The 16074-nt window shown below is 56.9% G+C and overlaps 2 protein-coding genes across 21 annotated transcripts in view; one reads left to right on the plus strand and one right to left on the minus strand.

Annotated features, from left to right (window-relative positions):
- The window catches only part of MAPT (microtubule associated protein tau), a 52908-nt gene extending 49405 nt beyond the window's left edge, over positions 1-3503 (plus strand). For 14 of the 15 annotated variants that reach the window (XM_037411373.1, XM_037411377.1, XM_037411382.1 and 11 more), the window contains one exon: positions 409-3503. In XM_037411373.1, the coding sequence (XP_037267270.1) occupies positions 409-624 (216 nt within the window). In that variant the 3' untranslated portion in view covers positions 625-3503. The remainder of the gene's footprint in view (positions 1-408) is intronic. The other variant, XM_037411376.1, reaches the window with a different exon arrangement.
- A 968-nt stretch (positions 3504-4471) lies between these two features.
- Positions 4472-16074, minus strand: part of KANSL1 (KAT8 regulatory NSL complex subunit 1) — a 100303-nt gene continuing 88700 nt past the window's right edge. For 3 of the 6 annotated variants that reach the window (XM_037411368.1, XM_037411370.1, XM_037411367.1), the window contains 8 exons: positions 15105-15290; positions 14536-14697; positions 14057-14208; positions 11601-11719; positions 10325-10382; positions 9590-9702; positions 6985-7231; positions 4472-6514 (listed from right to left, as the gene is read on the minus strand). In XM_037411368.1, coding sequence (XP_037267265.1) covers positions 6263-6514; positions 6985-7231; positions 9590-9702; positions 10325-10382; positions 11601-11719; positions 14057-14208; positions 14536-14697; positions 15105-15290 — 1289 coding nt within the window. In that variant the 3' untranslated portion in view covers positions 4472-6262. Of the gene's footprint in view, positions 6515-6984; positions 9703-10324; positions 10383-11600; positions 11720-14056; positions 14209-14535; positions 14698-15104; positions 15291-16074 lie in introns of those variants that run through there. The other 3 variants (XM_037411369.1, XM_037411371.1, XM_037411372.1) reach the window with 3 other exon arrangements.

Consider the following 16074-nt stretch of genomic DNA (forward strand, 5'->3'; position numbering starts at 1 on the left):
TTTGTGCCCAGCTGGGCTGTGGGTTCAGGGGAAGCCTTATGCACCGTACGGGGATCCCACCCCTTCCGTAAATCTCTGCCAGGAGAGTGGGAGCAGCCCAGGTTGTGCCACCCGAGTCCTGTGCCTGGGACCTGCCGCCACACCGGGCCTGGGCACTTGGGAAGGATTTGGCAGCATCCTGAGATGCTCCAGGCCTGCCGTCCCCTCCAGTTGTGCCCATTCTTTGTGTGGGCTTCTGGAAGGGATGTGCCTGAGGACTGGGGGCACTGGGGGCATCAGGCCAGCAAACGGTGCTTTCCTCCCAGCTGTACAGCGGCGGTGACTGAGTGGACAGTTTGGAGGTAAAAACAGCCTCTCCGGATGGCGTCCCGCATCCTCCCCGCTCACCGCCCTCTCCTCTCGTTGCAGATTGAGACTCATAAGCTGACTTTCCGCGAGAACGCCAAAGCCAAGACCGACCATGGCGCTGAAATTGTCTACAAGTCCCCCACCATCTCCGGAGATGCCTCCCCGCGCCGCCTTAGCAACGTGTCCTCCACCGGCAGCATCAATATGGTGGACTCCCCCCAGCTCGCCACGCTAGCTGACGAAGTGTCTGCTTCGCTGGCCAAGCAGGGCTTGTGATCGGGGCATGACGGGCGAAGATGAGAGAAGACAAGGGAAAAAAAAAGAAAAGAAACAAAAATAATAATCTGGCCTTCTTCCTCTGTTCCTTTTACAGCTGCTTCCCCATCCCCTAACTGGTTAATGATTTAACCTGCTTTTACTGTTCATTCAGCTCTAGCTCCAGGACTTCAAAATCAGTGACACTACGAGGTACAAAACCTCCTCTCCCCCTGCTCCTCGGAGCGCACAGCCCACGCCTGTCCCCCACTCCCTCCCTGTCCCCCTGCGAGGTCCCTCACTGTCCCAGCCCTGCCTGGGGCCACCCGCCCTGGCGTTCACTGCCCTGGGGAAGCGGGGAGGGGGATAGAGGGGGCAGCCGCAGCACGAGGCTGACCCGAGCACCCCACACCGCAGCACAGGGCATGTGTGCAGGATGTGACCTTCCCAGCTCGTTACCCTGATGATGCTGGGCTGGCAGTCTGGCCTGCGGGCAGCACAGGTCCTGGGTGTCACAGCCAGGGGCTGCAGGGAGGTGCCCTCCCTTTCTGCATTAAATTTGCCTGCTGATTTGGAAGAAACCTTTTGTTTTTACCTCCGAAAGCCGAGATGTGTATGAAGATAACTGCCAGGCATCCCCTAAACCCGGTCTCTCAGCTCCGGCAGCTGGAGTACTGGCGACGCCGGGGTATCCCATTGCGGAAGGGGCCCGGGACGGCCGTTCCCCTCTCCGTGGCTGTGCTGGAACCGCTGAGTGGATGAGTAGAGGCTTTTCCCCATTCCTTTGGCAGCCCCTCGTGTCGTAGAGTAGATTTGTCTGTATATGCTTGGACCGTGCCAGGGTGATTGTTTTCATAAACGAGCATGTGTTTAAAAAAATGCTGTAAGTAGTTTTGAGCTGCCCCGTGCCGGCTCCGCCGCAGCCCAGCGCGGGGGGCCTGGGGGGCTTCGCCCAGCTCCGGGTCGTGCCGATGGGGCAGCCCGGCACCGCATGTCTGCCGGGCGCAGGGGTGGGCGCAGAGCCCCTGCCCAGCGCAGGGGAGGGCTGGGGGCTGCGGCAGGGCTTCCCGGCTCCGCGGCACCCCTGGGGCACGCACCTCCCAGGGCGTCGCACGAGGGGCACCCGCAGCTCCAGGGCTGGGATGGCCCCTGGATTTGGGTGCAGCTTGTGACATTTTTGGGTTGTTGTTTTTTTTTTTTTTTTTTTCCCCTGCAAGGTCAGCTAAGAGATCGCGGAAGTGGCGGCTCCATGGCTCTGCTGTTCCGGTGCCTTTGGCAGCGGTAGGAGACAACCAGGAGGCCGCGAGGGGAAGGCGCGAGGGAGGTTTTAGCTGGTGACGGCGGCGGCAGCTCCCCGGCCCGGTCCCGAGCTCCGGAGGCCGCTCCCCGGCGCTGAGCCCCGGTCGCCCTCCGGGGCGGGTTGGCGTTACCCCTAGCCCTGTCCTCCAAGCCAGCCCCGAGCCGAGTTGATTCTTTTGCTGCTTTTTATCCCTATGGCAGCCTCGGGCGTGAGGGGGGGCCGGGGCTGTGCTGCACCCTTGGCCACCCCCGCGTGCCCTTTCCTTCTGCAACCAAAGAGGCCGAGATGCCCTTGGTGCAGCTCAGCGTGATCTCCCCCCCGAGGCACCAGCCCAGCCGTGGGGGTACGGCTGGCGGCGAGGGGTGCCCAGCAGGGCCGCAGACCATGCACCCCACGGGCTGTGGGGCACGGAGAGCTGCGCTTTCCCAGCAAGGGGCTGAAATCCTGGCCTGACTGGGCCGGCGGGGGGGTCTCAGTGTGGCAGGGGCACTGGTCATCCCGGGGATGGCGGCTGGCTGCCACCGAGGCTGTCCTCCCTGGACAGGACCCGCTCCCAGCCTCGGTGGGAGCTGATGAAGCTGCCACGCTGCTGCAGGATCCGCCGGGTTTTTCTGTACGGTGCTGGGCACGGGTGACATGTCCCATGCCGAGGAGGATGGTTAAGTCTGGGGGGTGGCGGTTTGGGGGAGGGGGGGTCCCACCTTCTCTCTGCAGCCCCAGGAGCTGCTTTACTGCTGGGGAGAGGCTGCTCCAGCACGAGTGTGAACAGGCCAAGCGAAAGCCCACGTCCAGCTTGTCACTCGCTCCATTTCAGTTGCCTCGATGATTGTAAGACCCTGTACTCCAGTCTGTGACTATCTTTGTATTGGTGTAGGACGCGGGAGCCGCTGTGGTATTTTTGTCCTCTAAAACTAGCAAGTGGGCGAAGGGCCGAGCACCAGTCACCCCTTTTAACCCTTTTCGGCTGCAGGATGCGTGTAGCTGAGCTTGCCCGTCTGGCTGTGGCCTGAGCCACCCCCGGCCCCGCCGCGTCGCTCCCGAGGGCCACCAGCGCCTCGGGCGAGCTCCAGTGCACAGCCCCTTCCCGCTGCCACTGTCCTTGGCTGAGCCCACATCCCCGGCCCCCTCTGCCGCCCTCCCCGGGGGGCTGCCGGGGTCCCAGGACAGCCCTTTCCCTCCGCCGCGTCCCCACCGTCCCCTTCCAGCAGCCCGAGCCACGTCCCCAGCCCTGACCCTGCGTTCAGACCCAGGCCTGAGGGTTTCCATGAGCAGCTGGACAGACTGACCCATGGCTTTTCCTTTACTCCACACACATCTTGGTCTGAAAAGGGTTAAAACCGGCACTGATTCCAAAAAACCATGTTTCTGCACTCAAAAAAAAAAATAATGCTTGTTAAATGAACTTCCAGTTCAGACTGCCGGTGGTGCTGGCAGCCCCGTGCTCCCCGCGGTGCGCTGGGAGGGGAGGGAAGGTTTGATCTCAGTGTATCATTCTAGCTTAGCTGCTGTCTGTGATGTCCATAGTGTATCGTGCGTTTTAACAACTGGTTTACACTGTTGCCGTAAAAGTGAATTTGGAAATAAAGTCATTACTATGATACACGCTGCCTCTTGGGCTGGGAGTTGGTTGCACTGGGGGGCCAGTGTCTCCCCCGCAGCACTCGCTGGGATCGCCAGCAACCGCGGAGGGGTGAGGTGGGCGCCCGTAACGTCCTTCTCTGTTCTGTCCCCACGTCCCGCCCGGCCCCGGGTGCAGCTTCAGCAGCTCCTTCCCCGCAGCGACGGGGGGTGCAGGGGGCGAGGCCCTGCCCGCCAGCAGCCCCAGGTTCTGGTTTTGGCTCATTGTGTGACCACGGCCAGGACCTTTCCTCAGCCTTGTGCCCCCAGCGTGGGGGGGCCTGGGGCTGCTCGGACCCCCAGCGGCACCCACTCCCCTCCCTGGCCCAGCAGCAGCCACAAAGCACCGAGCGCCCTTAGTGCAGAGACGCTTCCAGCACAGCGCAGCTGCTCGTGCGGCTGCCATTTGCTTTTCAGATTGGATTTTACCTCCCCTGTTAATTACCTGTAATGAACCCGGCGATGCCCAAGTTGCTGCCTCCTACTTTGATCATCTGGCTAATAATGACCCAGCACCTTCCTGCTCCCAGCCGCTCAGTAACGAGGCACAAAGTGTAATTCCTTATCTCGGGAACAAGCAGCACCCAGGGGAGTCGCCTCCCACCGTCCAGGGCATTTGCGCTGGGGTGCGACTCGGCAGCCACCGACCGTAACACTGAAAACGTAAAATAAAAACATAACATAAAAAAAATGTGACGCGAGGCAGAGTTCCTGCGAGCTCTCCCAGGGAAGCGCCACCAACCCTGGTCTTGCTCCATCGCACCTCCCTGCGCCGGGGATCCCGCGGAACAATCCCACTTCCCACTGGCTGACAACGACCGGGAAATAACGTTATAAAGGGGAGAAAAGGCCACGGAAACACGGGCGGGAGGGAAGCGGCTGATCCGCCCACGGCCGGGCCCCTTCCACTTCCCAACCCAGCGTTTCACAAACACACGTTGCATAGAATAATTCAGTTTTAATTTTTTTTTAATCTTTTCTTCTTTTTTTTTTTTTTTATAAGCACATTTGTGCTTTGCAACAGAATCAAGACATTAACAAAGATCAGCTTCTCGGAAGAAAAGCATTTCTATATAACAAGGACATTACACAGCTCAAAGCAGGAAAAGAAAATATTTACAAAATACAAGGTGGTTTTTTTTGTGGTTTTTTATAATGCTAAAAGGGTTATTCAGAATTTTCAACCTTATAAATAGAAAAGCACTTATGCAGAGGGATATGGTAGCATTGTTGTTTTTTTTTTTAAAAAGAAACGATGACAAATCCTTTAAACTAGAACAGAACCAAAACCACTAGATAATGTTGAAAATTGTGAAAACCCCAACCATTAAGCAGTTTAGCTACTATTTCTTTACGATTACAAAATGGAAAAAAAAAATGTCCTTTGTATTTTTTTTTCCTTTTTTTGGTGATGTGATTATACATAAGACAGGCACAATGCTAGCAACAGGACAGGGACCAATAGCCACACCGTCGGGATCAGAAAGCGTTACAGATGGGAACGGTGTGCGGGATCCGGGAGTCACTGCGGGTGCGGAAGGGCCGGGGAGGGGAGGAACAACGGCAAACTCGGTTCCAAAATAAAATACCTGTCTGGAGGCGGCAGGTCAGACCGACGACTGGGAAATGAAACAGAATCGACACCTGTTCTCGGACAGCGTGTGGAAGTGGAGCGAAGCAGTGGTGACAGATCCCGATGCCCCCCAGTCCCGCAGCCCCCCGCCCTCCTTCCCTCTCTTTCCCCTTTCCCGATTCCCAACCCCGGCAGCGCCCTGCTGGCGCAGCCCCAGCCCGGGACGCTCCCTCCGCCGCCCTCACCCCAAGTCTCCAGCCCTGCGTGGGGTGCGAGGGCAGAGCTCGAGCGCCGGGCGCGTCTCCCAGCTGCACCACGCTGCTGGCCTCGGCCACCAGCCGCGTCCCTGAGGGGCGTCCCAGGGACTCTCCCCTCGCTGCCTTCGACCCAGGAGGAACACTCCAGGTGGGAACTAGGCTGCTTCCGAAATCCCACTCCTCCCACGGGAGCTGTGCGTGAAGCGGCTAAAGGGCTCCAGTCCTTCCTTTGCCCTGCGATGGACAGGGCGGCCGGACCTGCTGCCCCCAGCCTGGGGGAGAAGGAAGGAGGCGGCCCCAGGGGCCAAGGGGAGATGGGGAAAGGGCAGAGTCACCCCTCGGGATACCTGGAACTACAACCTGGGGGAGGAAAATGCCAAGGGCGGGAGTGCAGGGCGGACACTCTGCACGTGAGGACACAGACAGCTAGTGAAGGTTGCAATCCCAAGACATCACTTTTCACCACTAATTTCACTCCACTAAAACCTTTCAGGGAGGGAGGGGGGAGCGGGTTAAAGAGAAAAAGACACCCTTTTGCTTGAGAAAAACTATCCCCGAAGTCTGCTAGTCAGCTAAATCCTGTGCTCTAGTTTTATACACCTAAGAGGGGAAGGGAGGAACGAGGGAGGGGGGGTCTGGTGGGCTGCTCCCCTCCCGAAGCTTCACTCCACTGGGAGGAATCTGGGGGCTCTCATTTGTGTGACAAGGAAACATGGAGAAGGAAAAAAAAAAAAAAAAGAAAAAGAAAAAGAAAACAAAAGAAAACAAAAAACAGTTTCTAAACTCCTTAAATTCACTAAAAACTGTGAAAATTCCCGGCAGGATGTTTGAATATCAAACGCAGATTTTGGAAGCTTTAATGCCAAGAGTTAGTTCTGTGTGTTGGTTTTGCTCATGTCTTCCCGTATGTCTCTATCTGTGCGCTGGCCGCTGAACTGCTGCGGAGGAAGAGGAGGAGGAGGAGGGTGTCGCCAGCGGGGGGCGGCTCTTGAGGCTGGCCAGGTTGGGCAAAGCAGAAGTGCCATCGGTCTCCCGGGAGGATTTACTGCCCGACGTGCGCCGGGTGCAGCGCGACAACCGGTCTTGGGGGTCGGATTGGTCCTCGCACTCTGTCCTGGGATCGTACGAGAGTGGGAAGGTGCGTCGCTCCCAGGGCTGCACAGCCTAAAGGGAAGAGACACCGGGCTATGGAAAATCCTCCGGAAAAGCTCTTCTGCTCCCCCTCCGTGCGTGGCTGCAGCTGCCTGCAGCGCTGGGAGCTGGCAGCTCCCTGGTGCCGTGACGGCCGCAGGCTCGGCCCAGCCTCGGTACCAGCGCAAGGGAAGCTTCAGCGCACGTGGTGAGGACACACCAGCCTCCGAACTGAACCAACCGCTGGAAAAGCATCCTGCTGCCCTGCCGAACGGCACCACGCTCTACATCCCGTCTGGCCGAGTGTTCGGATGGAATTTCCCACATGCAGGTTTCCAAGCTGTCTCCCCACAGAGAGGGGGATAAACCAGCCAAGTTCGAGCACTGGGTTTACCCCTACGCATCTTCAGCAGCGGCTGCAGCTCCAGGCAGCGCTCGGACCTTCCCACCAGCCTCCAGGGACAAAACTAGAGCAAACGGCCACGGCCGGAGCCAGCACCCACCTGCTCATCCAGGCCGGCCTCGGGCGTGGAGCAACGGGTGTCCTCGCTGGACAGAAGCCGCATGGAGTCACGGGAGAGGGGGGTGAGGGGGGCACAAAGCAGTTCGGGGCTGATGGGGCTGCGCGGTGAGTGGGTGTGGGGCAGCTCCGAGTGGGAGTGGCAGTTGCCCACGTCAGGGGATGCCGGCTGGGGCGTCGAGGGGTTCCCCAGCTGGGGGGTCGTCCGTCCGTCCGTCGATCTGTAAGACCTGAGACAGGAACACACCTGAGAGCCCGGTTTCAGTCCCAGCTGCGCTCCCACCCATACAGGGGCCCAGGCTGCTCGCTGCCACCTGATGCCGCCCTTCGATCCCTTCCACTGCCCCCTCCTTGGGGGGGCACGACAGGGAACGCTGCGGGGATTCGGCACACACAAGCAGGGAATGCTGCAGCCCCGGGGTTAAAACTCATCCAGGCTCATCTTTGTCCCATCTCCGCCGTCTCAGTGCAGCTTTGTGACACTGATGCAGCCCTCCTAAGGCGACGTCCCACACTGAGTGCTGCATAAATACCATGATGAGAAGCCCACTCTATGAAATCAGACACTTCAAAGTGGGCTTTTCCAAGTGTTTCCACCATCCCCACGCCATGTGACACCAGGCAGTTCAAGAACCAAGCGCAGTCTATCAGTAATGCTGAAAATGCAGCAAGTTCACTGGTTGTGCGTAGGAGGAGCAATGTAAAACCCCTAGACTTCAAAAGATTTAAACCAGGAATTAAGAAAGTTCGAGCACCTACACAGATTCCCAGATAAAACACCCACAGGCTGCAAACAGAGAAACCTAACCGGAGTCCCCACATCTGTGTGCAACCCTCCAAGATGAACTGCAACAGCAAGCGGCAATCAAGCACTGCCAAGGACCAGATTCCAAAATCTACCTTGGCCAAAATGTTCATCAGAACATACAAAGCCAGCCCCAATTAGACTAATAAAGCAGCTACACCTGCAGCAAGCTAGACAGAGTCAACGTGCTGAATCAAGATGCAATTTAAAAGCTGCCTACAGGAAAAAACCAAATTGATCTGTTAGGTACACGAGGCAGGAAGACTACAAGAGGCTCAGCAGATCTGCTGGAGCAGGTCACAAAGAAAATGACATTTAAGGGAAACACTAAGTGAGTTTATCCCGGCGTTTCCTGGTATCACCTGGCCCAGGTACTCCCCAGGCAGAGCAAGGTACTGGGCTGGATCACAGCAACGAGCTACCAGGCCGTGAGGGGCCCCAGCAATTTCTGAACAAAAACTACAGCTGCTGCAGGGGACAATCCCAGGGTGGGAGCTGAGGGACTGAGCAAGGGTCCTGCTGAGGAGCTCGGGACGTGGCGAACGCCAAGCTGAGCTCGGCCAAGTCGCTCTCGGCACAAAAGCAACAAAACACATTTCCGGGCTGCACTCAGGGATGCGGCCAACAGAGCAGGGACACTTGTATCCCCATCTCTCCATGCTGTGAACTGCACTGGGAATACTGGTCCCAATGCTGGGGGAATCTGCATCACTGGAAGCGTTCGGGCCACGGCCAGACAAAGCCATGGCCAACCTGGTCTCCTGCCGGCAGCAGTCCTGCAGGAGGCTGACCAGAGACCTCTGAAGTCCTTTCCCACCAGCATTCCTAAACCTGTGAGATGAAGTTTGAATTCACCTCACTGACCAAGCCAGGGCCTCAACACAGCACTGTCCACCAACGTCACTACAAGAGGATTTTCAGAGAAACAAAGTTATGGCGAAGTGCTATGAGATGTGAGAAACCGGCCAAAGAAGTCTGCAAAGAAACACCAAGACGTCCCACACTCCACCAGCACCGGGAAATGCAGCTGCAGACGAAACAAGGCAGCAGCGGCTCAAACGGAGTCTGACAAACGCTGCCTTTGCATTTGCAGAAGTTCTTGCAGAAGCCCTGCACGGCTGCACACAACCCACCGGGCTGAACTGAAACCACAACCAGACCGAGACGACCGGGTGCACGTCTGCAGGCAGCTGTAGCTCAGCGAGCGTTTCTGCCCCAGTGCAGTGGTTCAAACCCAAACACACCATCGGAAATCAGATGGAGAAGAGTGAATCTCTTTTGTGCAGTGTTATGACGAGATCAACAGCTGAAAACTGTGTGCAGCTTTAGGCACCACCTCACAAAAAGACACTGCAGCAAAGGAATCAAGTGTCAAGTGATGAGAGGAACGTAAGGACATGTATATAAATGGAGCAGCGAAACGGCACTGCCGAAGCAACGAAGCAGAGATGTGACAGACTGCACAGCGGTGAGAACAACCACCACTCCTGGTTCCTACACGAAGGACACCCGTCCCAGCCCTTTTGTGCTTCTCTAGACTCTCGAGTTGGTGCACCAGGCTCCACACTTCTAGAGCAGTGGAAGTGCTTGAGAAAGCAGAATCCAAACAGGTGGTCCAAGAGCCGACTGCAACAGCTGGTGCGTAACCTCACCCCACCTAAGCAGGACTACCCCCCCTCCTGTGCGTGGTGATCAAACCTCCCAACACCAGCACAAGCTTTTAACCATTTTTATCAATCAGCCGATCTACTAAATGCTCCACAGCTGCTCCCGAGAGGTGTACCTGCTGCCCCGTCGCTGCGGGGGCATGCTCGTGCTCCAAAGCCACCGGGCCCGCTCCATCTCCTCACACTTGCTGTGCCGAGCAGCGAAGGCCGAATCAGACAAGTCCTCGATCTGGAGAGGGAAGGGTACAGGGCTTGGTCAGAGCTTTCTTACATTAAACACGCATCTATGCGCAGTTTTTCCAGCATTGGCTACAGCGTGCATTTAAATAACTGTTTACGTCTGGAGGGACACAGATGCTATCGGTGAGTGCAAGAGCGCCCTGTCGAACGGAGTCTGCATTGCTTCGGAAGAGATTAAGAAGTAAAAACCAAAGGAAAGCCCCTTATCCCAGAATGAAAGCACACACACACAGACATTTAAGGAAACAGCATCACTATCAGTTTAGCTAAAATAACAACTGCAGTGGTGTGGCTGGTCATGATTTCTTGATTAGACCATTCCATAAGGAGACTGTTGCCCAGAGAGGTCTCCGGGCAGCACTGAAACCTCAGATTCAGCTGTACCCAGCCAGTTAATCCTCCTCCTGCCTTATGGAGCCTTTCCTCCAAAGGAACCAACACCAGGCTGGTTTCTGCAAGGCCAATTGTGCTGTTTTGTTGCAAAAAAGGGAGACACACTGCAGCTCCCTGCCGAGGTCCCTGTGTCCACTCCCTTCTGGCATCCTCTGTGGACACTGTCCAGCCACTACCAACCCCATCCCACATAAACTCAGAAGTAAAATTCTCCTTACCTCCTCGTTGTCTTCATCAGGGTTCGCTTTCAGAGCACCGATATCCACTTCACGCCAGCTGCAACACACAACATCAGAGGGCAGTCAGCCACAGGCACAGCCGAGCACGGCGGTGCATGCCCCGCACACACTAACACTGTCTCTTGGGAAAGCAGAAACACAAGCCTGCCACCATGAGCAACGTACTCGGGCTCAGTTTTTGGCCAGGCGGCCACACGTGGCTACCAAAATCCCTCCTGTGGTATCAGACAAGGTTTTCTCTCCTTTTCCCTGTTAGCCTGCTCCATTCTGAGCACATCTTTTTGCAGCGGGCTTGCACCCACTGAGTGCCACACTGGGGGCAGGCAGGAGATGTCCCTGCATGATGGAAAGGCCGGGATGGAGAGCAAGGCCACCAGTGCCCTCCCGTGCAGCTCTGCCTTTCTGCCTCCCTGCCCAGCTCCTGGTGCTGGTCTGGAGCGTGGCTGCAGCCAGCCAAGGCAGAGGGAGCAGAGCAGGTGCTGCAGTGTTTCCTCCTCCCCTGGCTCAGCAACAGGGTCCCTCCCTGCCCCACTCTGAAACGGGCTTGGGAAGGGCATGTCGGACCAGAAGGAAGGAGGAGGTAAGTTGGGAAAGAGACCTGCAAAACTGGGAGGGAGAAAGACTGGAAACCAGGCGGTCTGGATGGAGAGGCTGCGCCAGTGCTGCAGCATGTCAGCAGCCCCAGCGAGCGGTCAGGTGCAAAAACTGGGAACCGATCCCATCCACGGTGTTCGCCCGAGAGCATCCAAACAAGGGCCGACAGCTCACCTCCCCGCCTCAGCTCGGGCAGGGAGAACCTCTGACTCCTCCCGCTGCCTGGGAGCACGGCAGTGCTTCTCCAGGCTGGTGCCAGCCAAGGCAGCGGCCCCCTCCTGACTGCAACGTTCACCCAGCCCAGGCACCCACCGCCCAGCCCGGCCACGTGCAGAGCTGGGAAACCACCGCGAGCCCTGGCTCAGCGGGCTCTGCAGCAGGACAGAGGGTGACCACCGTGGCTTTAGACTGCACAGAGAGACCCGAGCGGAGCAGCTGGCTTTCATGCACAAGGGACACTCACACATTCCCTAATTTAGCAAGTCTCCGTCCATGGTATGATGAGACGTTTTCCAAACCTCCTCTTACTTCCAAGGGAGAAGAAAGCCCCTTCCCCCCCCCCCCCCCCCCCCGGCCAGGCAAGAGCTGAACCTCTGACGATCACTGCACGGGAAAACCTGGCACGGAACAGCCCCGCGGGAGCTGGGCAGAGGGCACCTACCTGGGTGTGAGGATCTCTTTGTACTGCAGTTTCTCCACACGAGTCGTTGCAGCAACAGACATTGGGATGACAATGTTGTTAATATCGAAGGAACTTTCACCTCTCCTCCTCCGTGGCTGCTGGAACATGAAGAAAAGCACCACGTGAGAAAGGGCTGTAGGCTTTGTCACGTTCGGTCACTGACGGAAAAAAGATGCGGCCTCATACGAAATGTCCCGGTATGGCCTACGCGGATTCCAGAACCAACAGTAATTTGCATCAGAATGGAGTTCACCTACTGCTTGCTGGAAGTCCTCCTCCCAACCAAACTCCTTAGGCTTGGAAGGTACAAACAAGGGCAAGGGCTGCAGCAGCCTGAAACACAAGGAGCAAGGGCCGCAGAGCTCCAGCCACCGCCTCCACACCAGCACCAGCCGCTGCACAGCCAGGCGGATCAGGGGATTGATCTGGCTGGTAAACTGACCCAGCAAGAAGAAAAGTCTCCCATATATTCCCATTCCCTACTGCCAATATAGAAAAGGTGGGGAGACCATCAGAAAAGAGGGAAGAACCATCCTGTTTGGAAACAGCCCCCGGTTTGTGTCCCCACAGGGGTCTGGACCCACCACAGGTGACACTGTGACACAGCAGGAACGTGAAGCAGCCAGACAGGAGTTCATCTTGGGTTTTGACAGCTGCACCAAGAGCCCAGCAGCTTCCATCTGTATCGTGCTTTTGACTAGAATAGATTTTCTAAGACAGAAATAAGCTCCACACTTATCTATTTAAACCTGGTTGAATGCTGGGTGCTCTCCTACCATCTGTCTATCCAAAAACCTCCCCCAAACCTGTGACAGCAGTGACATGAATCCCCATGGATCAGCTCGATATGCAAATGGCCTGTCTTCCTAATGGAGTCACCGGCAGTGTGCCACGTTCTCCGTCTCCTTTGATCCCTGCGGCTTTTAGTGTAAAAACATGTGGGAACCCAACTGCCAGACCCCCGCCACAGCCAGACCCCCAGACTCGTGTGAAGTTGGAGGAGGACGGGGCGGGTGGGCAGCTACAGCCACAGCAGCAAGAAAATCCCAACATGTCACTGGCACCAGTGAGGCTTGAACTACTGGGCGGGGAGCAGATGCAAGCCTGGGCCAGACTATGATGCTCAAAGCCAGGACCTGGAGCCTTCAGCCCAGAGACCAGACCCTGGCACCCACGACGCTCTTGCAGGACTCGGCTGCTGATGGGAGGCACTCTGCCTCGCTTCTGGGCTCGTGAAAAGGCAGCAAGACCAAGGTGTGTGTGTGACGCACAAGGAAATACCATCTTGACCCACCAAAGCTGCTGAGAAGAGCTGTCCTCTTCTCCAAAGCACCTAGCACATTCAACCCAGACTGCCACTGCTCGCTGGGTTCTTCAGGCACCCAAAGGGTGCATCGCTGATGTCACAGCTGACGGCAACAGTGAGCTCTGCAGGGACAGAACCCAGGTGGAACCTGGCAGCCTCAGAGCAACAAGCTTGTAGCAGGGACAAGGTTGAGCTGGAAGTGGTGCCCTCAGCTGTGCTAAGGACAGATACAATTTAACCACCCTGGTTTCACTACTGGGGTTCGAGGAGACCTGCTCTGCTATCCCTGGGTCACATCCAGCTCAGGCTGTGGCACAAGCTACCACCGGGAGCGGCCAGACAGAGGCCAAGTTCTTCACTGGGATGCTGAAAAGTTCAGCAGAACTCAGCTCTTTAACCAAGAGCTTCTGTTGAGGTGGGTGAGGTGCTGGGTGACGTCTGGCAGAAGAGCGGAGCGGTGCCATCGGTCTGTCCCAGGGCACAGTGGAGGGAGTTACGGTCCTGCTCAGGGGCAGCTTTCAGACACAGCTGCACGAAGGTCCCAGCGCTGTCATCCTGAGCATACTGGGAGGCTGAGTGTGTCTCACAAGACGGTATGAGTTAAGCCAGGGCTGACGCTTGCGTGCAGGTGAAGGTTAAAGATCTCGACCGCCACTGCTGTACCACCGCCCCTGACTCAGCCCCGACCCCCTTTACAGCCCAGCGCCACCGGGGCCGTGAAGGGAAACTGCCTGAGTGCAGGCACCGCAGCCGCATGCTGCTTGTGCTCAGCACTTCTGCTCTTCCTGGCATCCCCAGGCTGCTTCTAGAAACCGAACCCCGGGTGTGGAGCAAAGCCAGGGGACCACTGAGAACAGGAACATTTACCAGCAGATACCGAGCTGACAGTGAACCTGTAATTGCAGCTGACCGGCTCTCTGCGCAGCCAGCATCAATCCAGGAACCGCAGCAGACCCAAGGTCAGAGGAAAGAGGGCCAGCAACCCTACCAACAGCTGAACCAACGGGTCCAGCAAGGGAAGAGGAATACTAAGCACTCTCAACCCTAAGAAGCCTGAACCGCTCAAAAGCTGAGACCCTGCGATGGAGCTCAGCTCAGGAACCTCTCCCGAAAGGCACCAGGTACTTACGGCTGCGCTGGACGTGCCCTGTGAGCTCGTGCTGGCGGGAGCGGAGCCTTCGGAGGAGGTGGACAGTTGCCGCGCTATAGGGCTGTGAGGTGTGGGGGTCACAGCTGCTGACAAGTAGCTCGGGCCACCAACGTCCGTGTGGTGCTTCAACACTACACAGGAAAGGTGGAAGAAAATGAAGAATAACATTAGCAAAAAAACCCAGAGGGGCGGGTGGTAGCGGATAGAGAAGGACCATGTGCACCAGAAACGGCCCGTGCTGAGGAGCACTTTGCATGAAAGAGAAGCACCTTCTGATGGCGGCTGCCAGCCTGAGAGGCCCTGGGGAGAGAAGCAATTAGAGCAGACGAGGCATTGCTGCAGTGGCGACAAGGCCCAGAAGCAGTGCGTTCCCCCTTCTCCGAGGCTGAAGGGGGAGAGAGGCTGGGTGTGCAGCAAAGCCCAAGCTCCCCCCGAGACACCTGGCCGTGGGAGCCTACCTTCACTCCTCTCAGACGAGCAGTCTCGCAATCGCTTTTTGTCACAGGCAGGAGGCTGGACAAGTGAGCGCTCTGGCGCTCTCTCGGCCTTGGACACGGCCGTAAAATCGTCTAAAGGTGGCCTGTGTGCCTTGTCTGGTTGGATTTTTTGATGTGAGCGCTCTGAGGAGGGGAACAGAGAAAGAGCTATGAAACGCCTGTTTTCACCTCTCTTTCTGTTGGCGCAGGAGCCTCGGGCAGAGCTGACCAGCTCCGTAAGTCCAGGCAGGTCGGGCTCCCCCCATCAGGGCGCTGCAGGCACGCTCAGAGCGCAACGAGCTGTAGCACTGCCCGTGCCAGCGTGAGCACTGCCTCGGGCTGACCAAGGAGAGGACCCTACGAACCCAGACCAGCCTGGACTTCGCAACCTGCACACACCTTCAGCCCTGGCCTACGACACCACAGCCTCAGCCCTGAGAGCTCAGTTTGAAGGGTTTCCTCCTCCTCCTCTCACCACCCCGACTGCACAGCTGTCGGGTACAAAACTGGGCACCGATCCTGCACGCAGCAGAGGCGGGGAGGACACTTACTGGCTGCGGTGAAGAAGGAATTCACCAGCTTGTGGCGGTCCTTGCGAGCAGGGTCAGACAGGCTGCTGGTAGGCATGGGAGCTCTGTGCTTGAGCGAGAGCTTTTTGGGAGCTTTAATTTTCTCGTAGGGTTTGTTCTGCCACTGAGATTTCAACATGCTCTGGAAGTGCAGGCTCGTCGGCACATCTGCAGAGGGGATACAAACCACAGCATTCAAATTACCTAAATTACGCACCAGAAAGCTGCGGTACCATAATCCTCTCCCAGTCCCACAGTGATAACAGCCCTTGACAAACATACAGGCATCGTAAAACCCAGGCACGCCTACGCCTTCCTCACGTTCAGGGAGGACCTGCAATGTTCGGACCCAGCATTTCTTATCTGAAGCTCTTTGAGAGAAGGACATTCCTACAGGATTCCTACGGCCCAAGTACATCCCAGCAGGAGGATGAAGCCTTTGTCAGAAAACCCACGCGTCTTTACCACCGAAGGTATCTCATGTACTGCTGTGCTCAATTCTGCTATCTCAGATCTGACTTCCAAGAATCTGAAATATCTCAGCACATCAAATCTACAGAGGTGCCAGGTGGAAGACAGAAATTCAGCTTAAATCCTCAATTCCAGGTCAAGCCAAAAGCCAGCCAAATACTGTATGACGTTAATCTGCCTGATGCAGCACCTCGATCATCTAAGGCGAGCTGGGTAAGCGAGCACGCTCCGGCGGCTCAGGGAGCACTGGGAGATCTGCAGGCAGCGGCCGGCCACGCAACCAGCTGTGAGCAGGCAAACCCACCGGTAATTATCTGGGTAACTGATGCATTTTGAGCCTGAAGTTTCTGTGCATCCCACAGATCAGGGTAATCCAGAGTACTTGTCCCTATTTAGTCCTGTGGTCTCGCAGCGAGCGCAAGTACGCTGTGCTGCTGTGGAACTCGGCAGACGCTACTTTTGCTCATATTCCTCAAGCTTT

Source organism: Falco rusticolus, chromosome 18, assembly GCF_015220075.1.
Source record: "Falco rusticolus isolate bFalRus1 chromosome 18, bFalRus1.pri, whole genome shotgun sequence".
NCBI classification, from domain to species: domain Eukaryota; kingdom Metazoa; phylum Chordata; class Aves; order Falconiformes; family Falconidae; genus Falco; species Falco rusticolus.